The following is a 22,751-nucleotide window of genomic DNA, read 5'->3' as shown; positions in this document are numbered from 1 at the left end:
AACTGTCAGCTTGATTCACTTGACTCAAGAAAAGTTTAAATGAACAGCACCTTTTCCACCAACTTCATCAGTTGCACGTTTTTTGTCCTGATGATTTTACTGTCACTTTTGTAAATTTTTTTTGTTTATTTTCTTAGGTAGAAAGCTAAAATTTGCCTTCCCCTAAAACTCCTGCTTGAAATTCTCCATAGTATGCCTAGTCCTGGTGGCAGTCTGAGACTGAACACATTGTTAGGATGCAGGGAATGCAGCAGTAGCCTTAATATATTATCTCTCTCTATGTTTATATACATACATCTCTCTAGTTCACTGTTTTTGAAACTTTTGAAAGTGCAGTGTTCCCTGGGTCAGCTGCATCTGTACCCCTTCCGGACAGAGAAGCTAAGACTATCTGTAATTACTGGATGCAGCAGAAATCACAGTTCCCAGCCCTGAGGGAACTGGGTGATTGCTTGTAATTAAAGGCAGTTAGCCATCCCTTAGATTGCTACTCCTTGACTAGCTTTAACCCTTGCAGCCTTGTCTTCCAGCCTTCACTGATGGTAGTATTAATGGCTCCACAGCTATGGCATAAGTCAGTTACCATCAAGCCCTAAAATCTAATCTTAGGCAGAAAAAAAGGTTAAATTTTACTTGCAAACTACAGTTCGAGAAGTACTTAATCTAGTTTAATAGAACCAGAAAGTGGAATTGCAACAAAAATCTGAAATGAATGTATCTCATTCATACCAGTGTAACTCCAGATGCTAACAGATATGTTGTTTGTTCACACTGGAATAATATATGGTTGAATTATGACTCTTTAGAGCAAATTTACTAGGCTTGGGAGCTTATAATGTTCTTAACTAAATGGGACAGAGACATCTACGCTTTGATGACAGTTTCTTGCTGTCAAAAATGCTTAATATTTAGGTGAATATTAATGCATTTTCAGCAGCCAAAAGCTGAATCAGGTACAAGTAATTCTGTTCACTACCATCTATTTTGTAGTGAAGTGTGACAGAGTTAATTATGCTATTAGATGAATTGTCTGATTTATTCGGTTTCTGAGTCTCATGATTTTTTTATTAACTCTTCATACACTTAGCACAGTGGTTACCTTTCTCAGAGTTCAACCTTCTGAAGTTATGTTTTGCTCAGGACAAAGTGCTGTAATTCTGATTTTTCAAAATGCATACAAGTCAGCTGCAATGTCTAAATATTTCCCAATCACTCTCGTATATTTCAACATGAAGAATAAATAGGATAAATACAATTCAGTGATATAGCTGATCCCCTCTCACTCCTCCTAAGCCCCTCCGAAACAAAACAAAAAAAAAAAGAATTGTTCTTAACTGAAAACAAGCAAGAAACTTTTTTCCTGCCAGGATAAAGACTGAGCAAAATCTCCGCGGCTTATTTTGGTATTAGCAGAATTAACAGAAATGTCAGTGTTTTACAAACTGTTTGAATATAGTATTAGCATAATATTTTGGAATATGGTACTGGCAGACTCATCACAGTGTTTGCCACAACTGAAGTTCAGAGATCCAGACTCAGATGTGCAATAATGAAAGCAAAGAGAAATACTCTGCTGCAGTTTTGGTTGGAGGCATTAGCGGTAAGAGAATAAAATATATTCTGGATTATTTATACATGGAAAGACATATGAATACATTGCAGTCATACTAATTATAGATCTTGTTATAATGCTTGAAGCTTTCATTCTGTCAAATGGGAGAATGATGATGGGAGAAAATGCATGTTCACACAGGCGATATGTAGGAATAGCAATAGGCAACATTTCAGCACGCTTCCAGCGCCCCGTGCTGCCCCTTCAGCAGGGGGTAGCTTAGCTGTTTTCACTGCAGTCCGGCAAAGAGTTCAGAAATCTTGCTGTTTGAAATTATCGTTCCAGTTTGCTTGTTCCCACTGAAGTGCTGTTTCCGTCAGACAGGCTGCTGCCTTGGAAGCATTTTTGGATGCATTTCAGTGGGTATTTTAAATGTTATTGCTATCCCCACTTAGCTCTGGTGAAGCCTTCAAGGAGGACTCTGAACTTTCCCACTCTTTTTCTAGTCTTCATTTAAAAAAATAAAAGAAAGGAACTGTAGGTGCCTTTAAGGAAAGTTTTTATTGGGAAATTTTATCCGAGGACAGAGCCTAGTCTGCAGCTGGGTGGTATGTCAGAGGTGGCTCCGACCATTCTGCCTTGGACGTGTTTTGTGTATGAAATACCTGTACCACCACCCTGAGAAAGGCAGGCCTACTCCTGCACGCCCAGGTATTTTGTCTGTTTTGCAGAGATGCCTGCCCTCGCGGAGGTGCGTTGTGGACGCTACCCTCCTCGGCTGCCTTTTGACACCTCTCTGCTGCATGTTGGCAGCATCCCCCTGCATCAGCAGTCCTACAGAATAGTGCACTTAATTACAGCTACTTCTCCTTCCTCATTAAGATCCTTCCTGCACGGCGCTCAATCAAGAGGCTTTTAGCATGAATACAAGTGTGGTCCTGGCCTGAGGAAGGGGAAGCAAAGAGGGTGAATCCCCCCATTTGCCCAAATCTATGTGCTGTGATAAAGGAGGAGACTGGCATAGGGCTTGTCTGGCCTGGGACCTTCACATTGCTCTTCATCCTTTGCTCTCGCTGACAGAGCTGACCTAGTACCCTAGGAAGGGAGCAGGTGAAAGCTGTCCAGGATGGGTGTCCCAGCTCCTCTCCCACAGGCCAGTGGAGGAGGCAAGGCAGCGGCTTCCAAGGCTCAGAAAGGAGTCTTTTTGCCCTGGACCTCATGCCAGGTAACAGAGGAACCGGGGGAAATCCAGCCTTTCCCTTGGGCTAGACCTTATTTGAAGGCAGCAGGGGTGTCCTGGATCCCTCTCACATCTCCTGAGGGACAGCTTGGGGAGGCTCTTGGATGGAGCACAGTGGGTTAAAGTTTGTGCAGTGCGGCTCCAGCTGTAGGGGCATGCAGTGCTGCATACACAGCCCTGCCTGTGCTCCCAGCACAGCCTTCACCCACTGGAGGCTGGGCAATGGATGTCTCTGACAGGCACGGGGGGGGTGGGTTTTGCACACCTGAGCTGTCCTCTGCTTTGAAGACATGTCTTATCCATCAGGAGGTGGCTTACTGCTCCATCTGTCAAATGACGGTCATGATAGTCAAGCGCTTTAAATGGAGTGAATCAGATGGTGCAATTCCTGCCTTTTGGAGCTGGACTTGCTGTGTGCCTGAGACCTGTCGCCTCTATGCAGCAACGTGAGCACGAGAGCTGAAGCAGTGCTGTTCGCTCAGCCTATAAACTTCATCCTTTTGGCAGTTACTCTTGCTCAGCATAAGCTAAGCCATCAGTTTAAGGACAAGGCAAGCAAGATGACATGTATTCATGGTAGATACTTACGGGACAAGTTCATAGCATTTTACAGCCACAGCCACCGTCCTGGTGTTTGCTATCTTGCTGGCACCTATCACAAAATCAGACCAGCAGGAGAACAATTTTCTTAAGCAAGCAAAAGAATCCGAAACTTGAGCTCAAAGAGGGTGATATCAATACCCTGCATTTCTGTTTCACCCTGCGTTACTCCTGATGTACCTTAAAATCAAATGGGCAGAAAGAGAGACATCATGTTTTGTAATGGCTTTACTTACCACTGCAAGCCATGACATGCGCAACACACTATCTGTTCAGCAGTGGGCATCAGCATAATGGGAAGTAGTACAGGCAGTGAAGAATAACGTTATATTCCGTCGACACTGCAGGAGTGTAAGCAGACAGCATAGCATGCTCCAAGCTGGTAGAGGCATCTTTGTACTTGTTGGAAAACTGCTTGCTATGGCTGCTTGCGCAGTTCTTTGTATCATTCAAAAGGGATTCCTAGAGCAAACGTACTGGGTTGTCCTTTGCAACGCACAAGAGGAAAGAGGACCATCTGGGGAATTATTCATGCTTTTACCCCTCATAAGTTGTCTCTTTTCCTTGAATGTGTCCAAACCTGACTCAGCTGCTTGCTGGTTATATTTGAGGATCTCGCTCAATTGCAGAGGACTGAAGACGGTTAACAATGGCAGCAGCGCTATACCTGGGTAACTCCTTAAGAACGACTCCTAGGAAAGGATTTAAATTGCTTGGAGCTGATGGCTGATACAATTTACCACCTCGCAATGGGGAGGATAACTTTCATTAAACAACCAGCCTCCTGAAAATCAACATCAAGTATTTCAGAGACCCTCCCTGGACCTAATGCTGCAGGCATGTTGTTGAATGTCATCTCAAGGATGAGGTGACCTTCTCCTGGGCACCAGCGACTGGACTGCCTGAGGTGCTAAGCGTCTGTGGTGCAACAGACCCAGGTAGTAGGTAGGATCCTCATGCTGCTTCAGCTGCTGGGAATTCCTTGTTGCCGCTAATTAATTATTGGAGTTTCTGTTATCATGGGAGGAAAAAAAGAGTTTCTGTACTGTAAAATTTTGTTAAAGAAGGAAGGAAACTTTATTTTTAGGAAGTCTCAAATGAGTTCTTTTCTAGTTGACTTCTATACAAAACCAAATGGAGAGGTAATGGAGAGACTGACGGGGAGAGACTCTTGCTAATAGCTTCTTTTATTTTGTTACTACAGTGGTGCTGTTGTGTGGGATCTCATTAGGGACCTCCATCCTACCCCAGCCCCAAATTGCATCACAACACTAAATCAAATGGGGCAGGAAGCCACCTTGTGTCTTCAGCATCTCTCTTGTCAGTGCCATCTCTGCCTGCACTGAGCAGATAAACTGGTGTCTTTGTCTCAAATTCCTTCAGCTAAGTGTCACAACAGTAAAAATGTTTGCCTTTGGCAAGAGCAGCATCCTCAGACACGTTCCCAGTTCCTCTGTGGCTGCCTCTAGACTTTCCCTTTGCTTCCACAGGCTCCAACACTGGTGTCGCTCTTGTCAATGCTCTTTCCTTTCCCAGTTCATGTTTTGCATATCACCTTGTTTCCCGCAAACACTGCGAGCCCTCTCTCTGCCCGTAATTCCTGTAAATATCATTGCTGTGACATCGTATTGGTCCAGCCCTCAGTTACCTCAACAATTGAGTGCAACGGCATTTTTGTCTGCACACTCCTGATTTGGCCCCTGTCTCAACTTCCCGTTTTTTTATTTGTTTTTACAATTAGCCGTCAGAATGCACAGTCCTTGTATTTGGCAGCTCATGACCTCCAAGGCTCTGGGAGGTCAAAATACAATGACACAAAAGGCCGTGCAGCGCTCAAGGCCGGGAGGATACCTAGGTTCTCCTGTATCACCTTTTTAACAGGATCCACTCAATATTAGTTTAGTTCTTCAAATCTGTGGAGGTGTCCTAGCACAGAATCTCATCATTTGCTTTTTTCTTCTCTCCACCTTGCTATCTTTGGCTGCCCAACAGCTCTTCCCTGCGTGGCTGTCTTCATAACTATGACACTAGTTCATAATTTTTCTGATATTTCTGCAGTCTATAGTAACTTTAATTCTTAGTCTCATCCCTCTGTATTTGCTTTTAGATAGCGGCTGAGAAGAATTTTTTTTGCTTTCCTTCATAACTTTTTCTCTTCTGTCATTATGTATGTATTCTTTCTGGCATTATCTGGTATTTTAAATGCATAATTTGCATAGTAAATAATAACATGATGAAGGTGAAAAGTACCTGGGTTCTGCTAATCTTGACTGGCTGATTATTGCTGAGGAAAAGAATGAGTCACTGGTTAAATAGATAACATACGGGTAAGGTACAGACATACAGGTTACACCAGCATCAGATTGTTGTTGACTTATATTTTACTCTTGAGCTGGAGCCGATATGTTTATCGTTTCAAGGGAAAAGGTTATTTAAAAAGTGTATAGGTTGTGGTATGTTGGTAATACATCTCTGTTCCAATGATGATTCCTGGTAGTAAATGAAAGTTCATGGAAAATGCTCCTGACTAAAGCTGAATGGAAAAAATGCAATTCTGTGCATTCAGCAATAGAATTAAAAGAGGTATACAGGGAAAAAATGAAATGTAAATGGGGATTTTTGTTCTGCCACCCACTTTATGTAACTGTGGTAGACCACATGTCCATGGGGTTAAATACCTGCCTCTGGTTGTCGTGTGAGGTGGTTTTTTTTAAATCTCTAAAACCTGTAGGAGCTAAGGGTGAGAGAGCTTTGCATCCTCCAGCAAAATAGAAACCTCAGCACCTCTCTGTTGATTTGCGTGAATACTAAAAGCTACAAAGGGTTTCCTTAAATGGTATGAGTTGCCTTTGGGAAGTCTGATATCGAATGCATATGGTATGCATGTTAGCAAAATGATGCAGAAATAATGAAGGATGATAATGCCTTGTTCTTACGGTCTCCTCCTCATCAGTGGACCTCAGCGTCCTTCCTGTAGGTAGGTGGTAATGCTGTGCTGGTTCTCAGACAGAGACGCTGAGATAAGGAGTAGGGAAATGATTACCTGTCACCTATGAAACATGTGGCTGAGCTTCTGGGTCTTGCTGATGAATCAGTAAGACTGGGTTGTCTTATTGACAAGGTCAAAAAGTGCCTAAAAGTTGGTAAAACTCTAATAATGTAAGCTTTAATTCAGTATAGGCTGTTCCCTTTCTGTCAATATAATACAACTTTTTATGGAGCCGTGTCTAATCTCACTAGAATTAAAATGAACCCTGGCATTTTTTCTACTTTGGAAGAAAAGTTTAAAGATTTGTGATTTTACCTCAAAACATTTTTTAACTCTTCCCCCCACCCCCCTCCCCCAGTGAAAACTGCCTTTTGCAGTAATGGATGCAAGGCTTCTAGTTTTCCTGTGTACGAAAAGCACTCTTGAATGTGCAGAAACAAGAGAGTGAATTGGTAAATTGTTGCACAAACTCAGCAGCACAGTTTCAGAGCCTAAGCCCAGTTATATGTCCTCTTGCACGCAACAGATCCCAAAGCAGAAACCCCACTAATTTTTTACAGATGTATAAATCTGCAATTTTATTTTTTCCCCATGGGGTAGGAGAATCTCTGTGCAGGCAAGACGGTCTGTTTTTACTTTGCCTGGCTGGATTTTGAAGTAGTCAAGTTACATGACTAAGAACTGATTTAAGTCCTTTAAACAGGGGCTCGCTTGATTAGGCTAATTAATGTATTCTTCACATTTCCACAAGCTACTCAGATTGTCAGTGTGTGGACTTTCACAACTGGAGTTGGAAGTCATCACCAGCGAGCGTGTTGTCACCGGAGCCTGTATTCCCTCACGTGGAGAACTCCTCTGTTGCAGGCTCTGCTTCTCAAAAGGCAACTTTTGCAATACGTGACAAAACGTGTTAAGGCTAGGACAACGTTTTGATGGTTATTTTCCCTCTGCTCTAGTGGCTTCAGCTGAAAGCACCACATCAATAACCTTAACTAAAGAGACGCATGCAGGGGATCTTGGCAGAGTGTGAGAGGTGATTGATAGGGTCAGTGCGATGAAGGAAATCCCTGTCCTTCCTCCTGCCCAGAGCAGGGACCCAGTAGGTGTAGAGAGGAATGCCCCATACCTTGGTCCCTGCTGTGCCTGGGGTCCGTACGGGGGTGCCTCAGGGGACCCGGAGGCAGGCGTCCTATTGCAGAACTGAGTTTTAACCTCCCCTGCGTAAACCTCTGGAGTCTGATCCATAGCTCCTGTTTCAAGCCTCATGCATTATGAATAACGTGTTCTCTTATAATATATTGTTTGTGGTTCTTGTTGAAAGGCATCGATATATCCATGACTAACGTGTTAGGCTTGATCTCTCGTCAGTGTATGGACTTCCCCTGATGTGTTTTGGGGTGCTTTAGGCAATGGTTCTTTACAGATTTATTTATTTTAAAAGTGGGGTTTGCCCCAGTTGAAGCCTTACAGCCCATGCTGCATGTCGTGCTCTCAGGAAAGCAGGCTGACTGCAATGAAGCAGATGGCTGGTTGCCAGGAGTGAGTCGCTCACTTTCTGTAATTTACCCTTCCTTTTTTTTTTTTTTTTTAAATGGTTTGGCTTGGTTGGGTTTTTAATCAGAGCCAGCCTTTCTCCAGTAGCCTGTTCTCTCTCGCACGCCTGTGTTTGTGTGTGCGCGGGAGAGAGGGAGGCAGAGAGAGAAGCCGTGCCTGGGCTATGCTGACAGACGACTTTTTCCTCAGTTGTCAGGTTTCGAGCCTGTCGGCAGCGCTGCTGGTAAGTGGAAAAAAAATAATGCCAGGGTGGGGGGAGCGAGCCTGGAGGCACCGTGGGCTGCCACTCGCGTGGCGGCAGCGGTGGGCAGCCTCGTAGGCAGCACGCAGCCCTGGGACCCGTGCAGCCGCCCGACTCCCCAGCTGCCCGTGCAGACAGCTCAGTTGAGAGCAAGGGATTTTCCTCCCCTCCTCCCTTGATAAAGATCCCTCAGCTGGTATTACTGATTGTATCCTTGGCTTATTGAAAATTAAAAAAAAAGGGGGGAAAAAGAAAAAATCCATGTGGGTTTGCAATCTGGAGATGAGCCTCTAATCCCCTCGGTCAGCCCGAGGATGGTGGCATGCTGGCGCAGCTGCCCCCTGCGTACACCTGAGCGCTGGTGGGCTGCCCAGGCAGCCCCACTCGTGGGGAGGGGGGAGAAGTGGCTGCCAAAAATGTTGGCTGCTCCCGGGCAGCGTTAAAGGTGGAGCGTGTGCATGTGTGGGGGGCAGCATCCGTCCTCGACGAGCTTTAACCAAAGCGGTAACCTGCAGCTATGGAGTCACCGACTAAGGAAATCGAAGAATTTGAGAGCAACTCTCTGAAATACCTACAGCCAGAGCAAATAGAGAAAATCTGGCTTCGTCTCCGAGGCTTGTAAGTAGTACTTTTTTTCATATCCCTCTCCCGTTTCTTCTTATTGCCAAAATTATTGTAGCACTTTCTTTTTCCTGTCTTGCTGGTACCTTCAAAATCTCCCAGGAGTTTCCACACCTGTTCTCCATAAATACAGTGACTTAATCTTAGCAAAAGATCTATGTGCTTCCTTAAATTGAACTGCTTGTTACATTGAACAAACATTTTCCAATGGGAATGTAGAAATGTCGTTAATGAGACATTGCAAGATATAAGCAGTTACTGAGATACTAATTACTTTAGCTGCTATACTAGAAAAGTTTTGTTATAGCCTGAGTGGCACTTAATTGGATCCTCTGTTTTCAATAATCTTACCCTTAGATGCAACATACAGAAGACTTTTTTTTCCCCTGTAAATGTACACCATTTCTGTCACTGACATGGGTAATAAGGACCAAATAGTCAGAGAAGGCACAATGGGAGAACATTTCTAACAGCATTTGTAATGGCAGCAAATTCATGTTCCGTGGATTGGATTGTACTTATTAATTTATACATTAAGCCTGACTTGCCATGAAATGATGGGACACTGCCTCCTGAGTAGAAAAAATGTACCTGTGCTTAAAGAAGAACTTGGCACTGCAGAAAAGTAAAAGTTTATAGGCTGTAGCATTTACATAGCTTATTTAGAGTCAATGTCTGGCGTCTCGTTCAGATTCTCAGTATGTAAAATACTGTCTACCAGCAGCAAGATCTATTACTGGCAGCAAAGCATTTATTTGCCCATCAGTTTTTGGCCAAGGCAAAGAGGAGCATTACCATGTTAAGCTGCATCCCTCCCTCTGTTCAGAACCGTTGTTTTTTTTTTTTTTTCTTCAGCCTCACATGTTAGAGTTATTAAAATTTCAGCCCTCAAGGGAAAGCAGGGAGGGGGGGAAGGGAGCAAGGAGGGTAGGAAACAGCAGAAGCAAGAAAATGTAGAAAGAGTAGGCTAATAACTGAAAACAAATGGGTCCAAGTTAAACTTGAGCTGCTCTTTGAGTGTTATTTTGTCTGAGCAGTGATGGCATATTTTGTAAAGCATATCCAAAACTTCTGTAGGACTCCAGGCAGTCTAAGAGACGTGCATGAATATGTATTTCTTTCAAGGCGTCACTCCAGGAAGCCTGTTTTGTGAAGGAACTTAATCAAAGTAGATGACAGCTGTCTTGTAAGCCTTCCAAATAGAACAGCCACACAAAACAACCCCTCTTATTTTCAAGTCTGTGCCATGCTGTAGTATTAGGAGTCCTTGAATTTCTGTCTAATATGGAGTTTAGGAGCATGCCGGTTTGGATTCCACCTGAAGTTCACAGATAATTCTTCAGCAGCATTGTAGTTCAGGATCTCTCCTGCTGTTAGTACAAGGCAGTGTCTGCATATTATACATCAAGCTCCAGTCTCTTCTGTGTTTTGGAAATTTGGCAAAACTAAGACTTATTCTAGATTTGTAATAACTAAACCTCAGGCTGTTTTTCAGTATAGCCCTCTCTGTTGGCAGTGTGTGTGAGTGTAACAAACACATTCTTTCTCCTACTGAGTTTCAACATTTCCTTGTCTAAAGAGGAGATAGATTTTCTGTAGAATTCTTGATCACAAGATGAAAACTGAAATGTGTTCTGCTCTAATTAAAGACTGTAGAAGATTTTCCATGCCCAGTCATTTTATGGAGGCTTTTAGCTCATGCATACACACACACACAGACTGGTTGCAAACGGAGGTTTGGCATCATGTTCCATGTTTTTTCCTGTCCGTTTTTATGCATGCCTATCTGTGTAAGAAGAATGATTAGATATGCACAACTATCTTAATTAACTCTTAAATAAGATGCTTCATCCTGGAGAGATCAAATACTACTTGAGAAGACGCCTCTATCCCCTGCTCCTTGTACACCGGCAGCCGTATCGCAGAGGAATTCGTTACGAGGAACAACAGTGCTATGAGGGCAGTGTTATACAGGTAGTGAGAGAGAGCACGCTGTTGGCTGAAGCCGCCTGGGGAGTTGTAGTCTGCAGCAGGCAGATACCCAGTAGCTAACATGATCCTGACACGGCTTCTTAAACGAGAAGGGCTGTGATGATTTAAACAGTCTCAGGTGCTCAGTGTTGGGCTGGACATCTCCTTGGTAGGACTTCACTCATGGCAAGTCTGGTACCTTCCTCCCTGTTGTCCCACCCCCAGTGCCAGCTGGTGGGTTTACTCACCCTGACTCAGTGGACAAACCAATATTCATCACCTCTTGCAATACCTGGCTTTTCCAGGGAGCCGGGGAAGGGGGCTTTTTTAATTTTCACCCCATCTCAGCCTGCTTGGTTTGAAGGGAATGGAAACCCAAAGGCTGCAAAAGGGTGGTTAAGCTGAGGCTCTTTTCAGTCTCCCCGAATGTAGTGTCTTTTCTGCTTAAGCAAGTCTGGTGAGGGCTTTTTTGCCATGTGCCTGGTACAGTTCTGTCCTGCAGGATGGTTGGCCTCTGGAGGTCTGGGCATGGGGCATGTATTTTCAAGGAATAGGGATGTCTTTTGGACAGCGGGCAAAGGGCAGGTTTTTGTGAGGCTGAAGCCAGGTGTCTGTTGCAACATGAGTCGTATGTTGCTGTAAGAGACAGACAAGATATTGAATTGGCCTCTGGAGTGGAGTGGAAGGATTTCCTCCTCCCTTCCCTTACGTATCTCTCCAAGATGTGGTTTCTTGGTCAGGACAGCCTGGTTGCTTTGTAAGCGTAGCAGTATGAGGCAATGATTCTTAGGCCATATACAGATTTCTTTTGCTTTTACTGTTTAAGAATGAGCTAAAATACTAATGCAATAACATACTGAAATGCTTTTACTTGACACATATATATTCATGGCTTAATGATTCTGTGCAGCAATTTATAAGAGAATCAAGGCAGTGGACCTGTAGTGTTCTCTCAGGTTTAAGGGAGAGTGATAAATTGCCTCCCTGGGCAGTAAGTCATCTGTGGCAAAATATTTGGGAGTCTCAACCCGGGGATCTATGAAATAAACATTGTCTTTTATACATGACCTATTAGATATTAATTTAGGTTTAATCACAGCTTAGAAAAGAATCTTTTAGTGGTTTATTATTAATAAACTTCCAGGAAAGGTTTCTGAATAAGCTGTTTTCTGGGCAAAGGACATGGTTTAGTGGTGGACTTGGCAGTGATACGTTAATGGTTGGACTCGATGATCCTAAGGGTCTTTTCCAACCTTAACGATTCTATGATTCTATGAAAGGTACCATTGGAGGTATATGAAACTCTCTTGGGAAAATCTTGAAAGTTGAGAACTGACAATTTTGCCCTTTTTTCTTGTGTCGTGGCAGAATGTCAGGGAGAGGTTTATTCCAGATTTCTCCTTGTAGGAGCTCACTCCAGCAAAACGGCTGTGTGCACCAGGCATGCAGCCACCAGAGTCCTGTCTTCCCTGGGAAGGAACGCACCAGCTTTCCCTGCAGCAGGGACCTCTCAGAAGCAGACCCGCTTCTGAGTTTCATCGTCATTGTAAATGAATCAGACTGGAGCAGCTTTACATCCCTTCAGGGATATCTCAGATGGGGCTTTCCCTCTTGGCTGCAGGAGGGCTGCCTGCCTCCCAGGAGTGCCGCCGGGCGCAAGTGGTGCCTCCCCAGCACCCCGTGCCTCCCCGTCCCCGCAAGCACACACGCGCTCCCACTCCCTGGCTGCTGATGGGCTGCCAGCTGCCTCTGCGCAGTGCTGGTCTATACGTGCGCTCCTGCTGAGCGTGTGTTTAATTCAGGAGTGGATCTTCTCGGTTCCTCAGCTGCTGCTGGGCTGCAGGAATGTCTGTCTGTTTCCTCACGTTGGGCCTGCCTTTGAACAGTTGCCTCTTGTTCCCAAGCAGTGCTCACCCATGAAGGCTGACAAGCTCAGCCTGCAAGAAACTGTGTTTCTTAAGGATGTGTTGATTGTTTGCTTATGGCTCTCAATAGCTGCTGCTGGCAGAAAAAGGGTCTTAAGCCTCTTGCTCTGTTCTGTCTTCCTTGCCCATGGATCCTGTCCAGAAGGCAGTCTTTTATTCAGATTTGCCTTATTCAGCTCGGGGCTTGGACGCTGTATACACAGGAGTTACATATGAGTCTGCCCTTCACTCTCCTAAGGTTGCTAATAACTCACTCTGTTAAGCTTGGACCTTCTGTTCTGCAAAACGTATCGGTTAAGATTAGGTGGGACCCATTACAGGGCACAGTTAGCAGCAGAGCTTGGAGACCTGATTTCAAAATTCGACTGCATGGTTGCTTTTCAAGCTGATGGTTTCTCTAGGGAGGTATGAGCAGTGGTGGCTGTGTTGGTGCGTTCTTGTTTTAGAACTTGGACCCCTAGCTGTAGGACTGTGAACTCCCATCTGCTAATTAGGACTCTTAAAGCTCCATGAAGTGGCTTCAGTTACCTCACGATTTCCCAAGAACAGAGAAAGCACTGAAGCCCTTTTCAACACTAGGATTGGGTGTTGTGTCTGACGGCACTGAAGAATGCAGAGGCATATATCCAAAGAGCTTTGCTAGTTTCAGTAGAGATGTGCTAGTTTACAGCAGCTGAAGACCCAGCTTGGAGATATTTTCGGTTTGATTTTGGTTGCTTTTATGCAGAAAAATAAAACCTTGGTTTCTAGCTATTACAGTAGTACCAGCATCACTGGCATCTGCTGGTGCCCCTGCAATGCTTTAAGCATTGCAGAAGCAGAGGAGATAAAATGGACTTTAACCTTCTTCCCAGTAGCTGGCATTATAATGTTAAATTGCTAAATACACAATAAATGCCCTCATTGTCAGTGTAGTGCTTCCTCATGCTGCCGAAGATAACTACAAACAGCAGCAATCTCTGAACTGCAACTCAAATGGGATGTTTGACTTTGAACTCATTTTTTGGACTCTCCTGCTCAAACCTGTCAATGTAGAATTGGTCTGAGAAATCAGATAGGGAAAGAAGATAGAAACACATGTAAATCAGTGTCTTCAAAAACTTCATGTTTTTGCTGAAGACCTAGAACAATATTTCAGCACTTAGGGCATATCCCCAGCTTCCTCTGCAAAGCACTGTGCATCCTATCGACAGTGAAGAGGTCCCAATGCAAACATTTGTCTAAGATCCAGATTTGTTCTTGAAGTAAATGGTGAAGCAGCAACTGATTTCAGTGGGAAAACATGGAGCCTTGGTGACTGAAGACGATCTGACAAGTGTTAGAGTGCCACCGCGCAGTTATCTGTTTCCCTGTCTTATCTGTATGTTCTCTATGATATTTTTAGGTTTCCTTAGTTGAAAAATGTCACATACAGAACAGCTGGTTCTGCCAGTGACAGTATTCTGATCCGCTTCGTTTTCATGTACGTGGCCATCGTAAACAAGAAAACAGAGAGCTCCCTTCAATTCCAGAGGCACGCTTTACACAGTGGGCTTTGTCCCCAAACATTTTAGCTGGCAGCAAATAGTAGAAGTTAAAAAAGCCCCTCAGAAAGCACCACTATGTTAGGAAATGTGTAAATTAGTCAGTTTTCAAGTGGAAAATACGAATATGCTAATTTGTTTCCGGAGGTGAGAGAGGCACTTGGGCTGTCTTTGGTCTTGGTTTCAGTCCTCCTGAACCTCCTGAGGGTCTAGATTTAAACGGAAGCCCTGTTTGCCCTGGGAGCAGAACTGAGCTACCTTCAACCATATTTAAATACAGCTACAGCCACCCTGTTTCTCGTTTGGCTTTCCTAATGAGCATAAACAGGGATTATTTGTCAGAGAACCGTTTCAGGAAACTTCTCTGTAGGCCTCTTAGGTCTGAATTTCACTTTTCCTGTGGTTGTCATGATTCCTAGAAGGATTAAGAAGGTCTCACTGGTTAGTGAGTGGGTGCTAGGTACGTGCTGGAGGCAGCAGCGCTCCAGCGTGGCCTAGAGATTCTTAGTTTCGGTGAGCTACTCTGTGGGTATGAATGACTCAACTAGTTTTAAGGTTTGTCGGGGTCTGGTTGATCCATAATATTGTTCTCCCCGTGGTGTGAAGAAGGTCTGAATTTTACCGTTAGACTAACCCGTAACAGCTTGTTTTATACTGCCTGCAGTAGAGTCCTTGAAGGATCAAGGGGAACAGAAGAAGTGCTGCCAGCTGCTAATCTCATGCCTGACAAATGGACAGAAGGGAGAATATATTCTAATAAATAGCAGAACAGCAACTTCAGAAGATGTTAATTAAAAAGTAGGTGTTTGGAGGTGTAGTAATTCAGTAAACTGATACATTTTGCCACAGTCCTTCCGTTACTTTGTTCCACCCAGTGATTTTTATTTGAATCTTAAATCAATAGATGAGTCCTGTAGGTAATAAAAGAGAGAAGACTTCATGTTTAATACTAAAATGTTGACTAAGAAATAATATACACTCTCTAGTTTTTGCCATAATCATAAAAAAGCTTTTATTCTTCTGGAGGTAGTACAAATGAATCATACTTGCAGCCCAAAAAGCAATTATTTATTTCAGCAGTCATAAAAAGAAGACCACAGTCTGTCGTAGAAGAAAGGGGCTCCCTTTGTAATATTAAATTCAGTGCTTTTCAAATATCATTGCTATAAAGCTTTCAATCCTGCATAGGAAACAAGGATATGAAAAAAGTTATTTTGGGGAAAACGAATTTAAACCTCAGGTCAAAGGGAAATTAAGAGTCTCTTTCTGGAATTCTTTTTTAAAACTGTCTCGGTGGGATAGGAGTCCATACAGAAAGAAATAAAGCCTGATGGAAGACAGCACTGAAATATCCTCTGCGTGTGTGTGTGCATGTTTTAAAGGCTGTGAGGCCAGCTCATTTCCTAATCTGCCAGCTTTTGGTGGATTCAAACACTGTGTTAAACTCAACTCCTTGAAAGGATTTTTATTTAGTGTGTTTCTTTTTCTTCCTGCAATTCATGTGAGATTTTCCTGTTCCATTCGCTCGTCTTGTTACATCAAAAAATCACTTCAGCCCCTTCAAAATACTAGAAATGGTCTGACTCTGATCCTAACTGGTAGATGAGGGAAGGTTGAGGTTCACATATTAGGGCTGACCCATTAAACCACTATAGCAGCTGTGAAACATACCTCTACAGATGCGAATTGCTCTCAAAACACTGGGGATTTGGATAAAGTGGAGGTTTTCTAGAAGGGCTTGTTTAGATTCAAAAGGCTGGTTTTGATCTCCTGAACTGTGCTGGAAATACTGGAAAGAAAGACCTCATTGATGCCCCTCCATTTGTGGGGAAGAAATTAGAATCCAGTTCCTGGTCTTTGGAGCATTTTTTTGTTTGTTTTCTTTGAAAAGCTAGGTTTTCCAAGTAATTTATGGCTTGAAAAAAATAGTTTAGCCCTGTGACGGTGCAAAATTTTCTCTGACAGTGTTAAGCTCAACTTTGTGCTTAAATCTGAATTGTAGCTGAGCAATAGTACTTCCTCCAGCAGACTCAGTACTGCTCCAGGCCTCTGCCAAAATTTGTCTGCAGTTGCCTTGGATATTTGAAAAGCAGATTCATTTTGGAGGTGTAATCATAAATACGAAGAAACCAGAATTAAAATTTTGCAGTAGATTAAGACTGCAGCTCAAACTCTGGTGAAACTGGTTATGATAAACTCATCTGGTTGACTTCAGTGGAATCAGGATTCCTCTAAAAAATTGGTAATGTCCACGTTGGGGATTTTTGCATTTTCCTGGCCAAGAAGTGGGGGTGCAGAGCTCTCAGAGAGCCATAGCTCTACATGGCTGTCAAGAAGAGGTTTGGAAGGCTGTTTCTCTGCCAAGGAGACCAATTCATGTCACAGCAGTCTGCCTTGCCTTCTTTGAGAGGACCTTCACACCCAGCAATTGGTGACATTGGTTGGAGAAGCCCATGTGAGCTCAGGCATGCAGCAGGAGAGGACTGTCATAATCTTTCTTGGAGAGAGAGATGTAGGAGACAATTTAGTTATTAAGATGCGTATAGACATGTATGATAAGTTCCATGCTTTTCTTCCATATCTGTCAAGCTGTGGAGTCATTTTGTTATTAATGTGACACTTTGAGTGGCTATTAGTAGGTCTGTGTCATCACTTTAGGAGTGATTTCTTACACTCTTAGGGACAGATACTATTAATGCACAAAACTCCTAGCCAAGACAGAAAGTTGCACAATATCCATCTGTAGCACGAATCCTAGCTTGGCACAAATCTCATTTCAACACCAAGATCAGCACAAATTAAACCTAAGATCTGTGCAATTTTTAGCAGCTACAGAGCCCTTGAGCTACAGCTGTGGCACGCAGGGAGTCCCTGCAGAGCTCATGGCACAAGCTACAGCGAGCATCCAAGGGCAAAGGAGCAGAAGTAGAGCATAAACCCCCTTGCAAGGCTGAGCATTTCAGATGGTTGCTGTAAATGATGCTCAGATCACACTTCCTCCCATGCCTCCTGTGGAGCAGCTGGTTTTCTGGGATTCACTAGCAGTAAGCAGTTACTGGTGTCTGCTAAGCAAAGAGTCTGAATACACAATTTAAATATGCTCCTATACACATACTGATGCAGCAGGGACAGCTACAGTCAGATGGGAGAACTCTTTTTTTCAGACTTGCTTGAAAAGTGAAAGGAAAGGAAGATGTGGGGGTTGAAGCTGGGAGTGGAGAATTGGGAGATCATCTACAAAAGAGCACACTGACTCATAAAAAGGGTGGAGAGGAGAACCACAGAGCGCTTTTTTTTTAGAAAAAAAAAAAAGGTGGTGGGGAAAGAGATAGTCCTGTGAGTTCTTCAGGTCCCTACATGTAAACATTTGTTAGATTTATTTACTTCAAGATGAAAATAGCTCATAGCACAACTTATATGCAAGTCATTTAGGAGTTTGTGTTTTGCTGAAAATCACAGGGACAAGGGCTGCCTTTAAGGGCATTTGAAAATGCTGCCCAGTCTGTGGCGCAGTATTTTTTTCCTCACTCAGATTCTAACAGGAGACCTTGAAGGAAAGCCTGGGTGCTGCAAGAACACCTCTGGTTATAAATGCTGAACAAAACACTGCTTCGGTGTCACCTTCTGAGCATGTCTTCATTCAGGCGAATGAGGGTCTCTTCTTCAGGAGGCCATTGCTTTGTTTCTTTAGAGGATGGGGGAACTTTCTTTGGTATCTTGGCCATATTCTTGTTGTAACACCAGTCAAAATTCTCCCTCCCAGTGTTCCCATTAGCATTGTCTGTGCAGTGATCTTTCCCTCTTTGCACTGGTGTTCCAGGTGCAGAGAGCCTACGGATTTGGATGCAGTTTGACTGGATGTGTAGATGAAGTCATTCATGTCGTACAGAGAGCGTCTTTAAAGTGCTTTGCAGAGAAAGGCTTTTGTATACATGCTCAGCGATCTCTAGAAGACCTGTTTCTAATTAGCTCAACTGCAGTGAAGATATCTTCTTGCAAATGGAGAAGAATGAAATTCCTGAGTTATGCAAATTTGCTGAATAACTTGGAGTAAATGATCATAATGGTCCCACCTAGCCTCACAGTCTATGAAACATCAAGTTGCATTTTGAATTACCTATTTACCTTATGGAGGCACATCTGCTCCTCTTCTGGGCCAGAGGCAGGGAACTTGGCTCCTCCCTTACAGCAGCCAAACTTTTAAGAACTAAAGTCGCTGTCACAACCATGGCACCTGGTATATGGAAAGGACAGGACTTGCTTATTTAAATACATCTTTATATCTGAGGCTTCTGAAGGCACACCCCCCTCCCTCATGGTTGCTGTGGCATCTAGATGCTTGTGAGACAGCTGGTGACAGCATGGAGTAGGGCCTTAAGGAATAGAAATCTCGCACAGCCTCCTCCATTCTCTGTATGCATGCTCAACGCCTGTTCCCATCCACCCACCCGTCCGTCCCAGTTCCCTCTCCTGAAGTTTCCCCCGTGTGGCGAGGAATTCCCACGCCGAGACCGCAGGGCAGCGTTTCTGAGCTGCAGATGGTGGCGGATGCCGCCTCTCTCCCTCTCCTCCTTCCCCTCTTTCATCCCTCTGCCCTCATGCCTAGCACTGTGGAGCCAGTTGTGTGCCACCACACCCAGGTCATTCACGCCTGGGGGGGTCGAGGAAGGAAAGATGGGCAACCTTCTTTACTCTCTGCAGAGAATAACATTGTAGTGATACAGAAATGGTGTTGGCAGAGTAGCAGGCAGTCTGCTGAATGTGCTGAGCCTGCTGCAACCAGCAATTTTGAGGACAGGAGCCTCCATGAAACTACTTTTCCTCTGCAAACAGGCTTGCACTGGCTATCCCAGAGGCCCATCGTTGTTCAGATGACTTCCCTCTGTAACATCTCTGCTCCTGGAGAAACACAGAGTGCTGGGAAGCCCAGAAAAAGAGCATTGGCTCTTCACAAGAAGTTTAAATATTGCCTTTTCCTAAAAGTGACATTTAATAATTGGTCTGTTAATGAGGAAGCACTGTCAGGACAACAGCAGTCCTGGCTCGCTACACAAAGTAGTGTTGCTAAAAGGCTTGAACAATTTTTAAAAACGACCAGCGTGCTGAAGGAGAGGACGGTTGGGAGGTGGGGATGGGGAAATGAACCTTCTTTTGGAAAGGGAACACTGCATCTTTGTGCAGCAATTTTTTCACCCCATGTTTAGGCTTGTTCAACAATAATCCGAGTGTTTCAGTCTGTAACCCAGAGTCAGGAGAGGGCCTGGCACAAAAACATGAGATTTAAAATTCTGCGTCACACCAGCTGTCTACTAGCAGACAGAGGGAGTGGGTTGTGTTTGGGGGGAGGAAGGTTGGAGGGGGAAACAATAACAAGCAACAGGCTGATAGATTTACTAGAGCTTAGGGCAAGATGCAGATTTGTTTAGTGACTTCACGCACGTGGCTGGTCTGGTCTGATGTAATTCCAGTCCATGTTTCCTGTCTTGATATTTAATCCAGGGTATGAAGAATGATTCCCCCCCTCCCCATCGTCGTGCATGCTGTAACTAATCACAGAGCCACCCTGCATGAAACAAACTGGACAGCTGCCTGTTTGGCCCCTGCAGAATCTGAATATGTTCCTTTTACATAGTAGCAGTGATTAAAATAAGTTTTTAATCTGTACATGCTTGTTTCTTCCAGAGTCTAACAGCTTTTTGCCACTGGGGGAATGGAACTCCAGCTTAAGAGTATTACGTGCTTCCAACATACATGAGACATCAATATTGCCCCTATATGTGCTCTGCAAAATTCTGCTTTACTTTATTCCAAGAGGAACTGTTGTTCCCTTTTACACTCCTTGTTGATATGACTCGTTTTCACAAGCTCTTTTCTTAGTGAAACCAACAGGATACAACTAAAGAATGCACAGGAAAGGTTGCGTATATGCTCCCTTTTTTGAAACATTGTAATAGCAAGGAAGTGGCATCCCACTTGCAGAGGTCAGTGTTGGCGTGTAAGCACACTGTGAAGCACATCTATGCTCAGAGCAGCGGGGAGGTATGCTTCCCTCCTGGCCCCTCTGATCCCATTGTGCAATAAGCGCCACAATCTCTTCCAGTGGGAGAGGCTACAGAATAGGCTTGTTGAAGTACCACCCATCCTGTCCTTTGCAGGTCATCACCTTTACTAATTTCAGAGCCAAAATGTTCCGTAACTCATCTGGAGTGTCCAGCTAGAAAACAACACTGGGTCAGACTAAGTATACATGTATTTTTCAAATAGTAAATATGTGAAGGTCATACACTATGGTGATTTGATAATCCTTATCTTTTTTTTTTTTTTTTAATCATGAATACCGAGAACTGCTCTATATTCTTTTCAGACCTTAGGACTTTATTTTCCTGAAATGTACTTTCCTGTAACTGGATTTTTATGAGCACACACTTTTCTTGGGAATGTGGTGTGTGTGAAGCACCAGAGAATTTGCTTGTTGTGTACTAAAAAAAAAGACAGAATGAGCAGTAGATTGTATTCTTTTGAAAGGGTTAGATTTTCAGAAACAGACCCATTTTACTTTTTACTTCATTTTTTTCTTCAGGTAAATCCACACCAACTGCAATGCCAGGGTTTTTTTTGTTGTTTTTTGTTTGTTTATGGTTTTGGTTGGTTTTGGTTTGTTTTTTTTTTTACATGAGGAGTGATGGAAAACTGAGTAAATACAGAGGAAGAGCCTCAAGATTTCAGTAATTGTACTGCCTCTGTACAAAATCTACATGAATGAAATAATATTTTTAGAAGTTTTTAGAACGTTTGCTGACTTTTTTTGTAGTTAAGATGCCAACACATTAAAATCCCTATCCAGTCTGTTGGCCAGTACAGGGCAGTTCCAATACTGAATTTGAATTTGCCCTTCTGACTTGGCCTTACTGAAAACCTCATTTGGTGAGGAAGCTGGAATGCTCAGCTGTCCCTGCAGGGTTTCCAGTGCTCCCTGAAGATCCCTGTACCTCAGACTGACTTGCTGAAAACCTTCCTATACATACAGTATTCAATGCAGACCAATTAAGTAAACTTTTCCTATGCTGCTTTTTCTCCTCATTTGTGCACATACTGTGCCGTGGAAGATACACAGCAGTTACCTTGCCTCTTCTGAAACAGTGGTGCTTATCAAAGTTTGAGCAAGCCATCGTTGCCCTTTGTTGAAATGAAGCTAAACAAAATCATGACAATTGATCATAGATCATCTTTATGTCAGCCAAAAATAAAATACCTTTAACTAATACACCTCTCATGCTACTGCTTGAATAAAAGCATTATAGCTGTATAGGGTCCTGCCCAACCCTCCTGCCCAAGGTCAACAGGTGGCTGCATTATACTAGCCTTGGGAGATGAGATCAAGCCATGGGTTGAGTTTGTAGTGCCAAGTAGGTCAAGTTAGTCGTATCCTCATTATCTGCAGGAGCAAATCTCAAGAGTGACTCCCTTCTTACCACTTCCCTTTCCCCTTTCGTCCTTCCCCCTCCCCATACTTGAATCCCTGCTTTGCTTTGGTGCCCAGCACTCTGGCTGCGTGAACAACAAAGGAATTTGGACTTGAGTGCAATTTAAGGTCATCAGGTCTCATAAGAGCATATAGTATAATAGCGTTGTTAATGTCTGTCCACTCAGATCATATCCATAGCACCCATCTGTAACACCTCCAGGCTCTGTCCACTCTACTAAATGGGTAGAGAAGGGAATCCAGCTATCTTGAGCTGTACTGCAGAAGAAATTCCTCACCGCCTGTGCTATCACAGAGGCTTTTCTGTAAGGAGAATTTAAACACATTGCCTCTCCAGCTATGCTTCACGTGGACTTGGTAAACACGTTAGACCCCAAATGACCAGGTGGGAAACTGTTTGTTAGGCCACAGATAAGAGCCCTATCATGGTAAAAGGCCACAGCAAAGCAGAGGTAACACAAGAGACATCGATGGATCATTCGTATGTCCTAACAATTGCAATCCATTTTGGAGATGAAGCTGTAAGTTTCTTTTTTACCCAGTTGTTTAGAAAACTCAGTAGCTAGACTGGTGAAATTCAATGGTCAGCCAGATCAGCTAAAATTTATCAAAATAGAATTTTCCTTGGGCAAAATCAGTGAGGATATTTTCTGACCTTGAATTATTTACATACATTATTTACTGTTTGCGAGTTGAAGTCAAGCTTCACTTCCACTTTGTAGCAGTACTTCTTGTTTCCAAGATATGAATGTTTTCCCCTCCTTTTCTGGCTGTAAATCTGTTGTGCCTCTCCACTGTCTTGTCTCTGTTTCTGCTGACATCATCGTACCTGTTTCAAGTTGTGAACATTTCTTGTCTTTGTATGCCTGCACTGCACATGCCCATACTTCAGAGCACACAGACTCTGCTTAAAATGAGACAAGGGACTGTGTCATCCTCTCATGATTTAACTATGTCCCCATGTAGTTCAGGGTCCAATTTAAAACGACTCCTCTTGTTTTTTAAAAATCTCACATAAACCCTCCATCAAATTTCAAGTACCAGCTGAAATC

The 22,751-nt window shown here is 43.6% G+C and overlaps 1 protein-coding gene across 8 annotated transcripts in view; it reads left to right on the top strand.

Moving 5' to 3' along the window:
• The window catches only part of PDE1C (phosphodiesterase 1C), a 352,044-nt gene that overhangs the window by 104,732 nt on the left and 224,561 nt on the right, over positions 1–22,751 (top strand). For 2 of the 8 annotated variants that reach the window (XM_087767403.1, XM_087767433.1), the window contains exons 1-2: positions 8,000–8,158; positions 8,692–8,794. The exons of 3 other annotated variants lie outside the window; for them this stretch is intronic. In XM_087767403.1, the coding sequence (XP_087623529.1) occupies positions 8,694–8,794 (101 nt within the window). In that variant the 5' untranslated portion in view covers positions 8,000–8,158; positions 8,692–8,693. Of the gene's footprint in view, positions 1–7,999; positions 8,159–8,225; positions 8,385–8,417; positions 8,795–22,751 lie in introns of those variants that run through there. 3 more of the 8 variants (XM_087767422.1, XM_087767413.1, XM_087767441.1) reach the window with 3 other exon arrangements.

Source organism: Nipponia nippon, unplaced genomic scaffold, assembly GCF_047370975.1.
Source record: "Nipponia nippon isolate SJK-2023a ecotype South Korea unplaced genomic scaffold, ASM4737097v1 scaffold_1, whole genome shotgun sequence".
Classification (NCBI taxonomy): Eukaryota; Metazoa; Chordata; class Aves; order Pelecaniformes; family Threskiornithidae; genus Nipponia; species Nipponia nippon.
The sequence above is the reverse complement of the archived record's forward strand: the minus strand, read 5'-3'. Positions and strand labels throughout refer to the sequence as shown.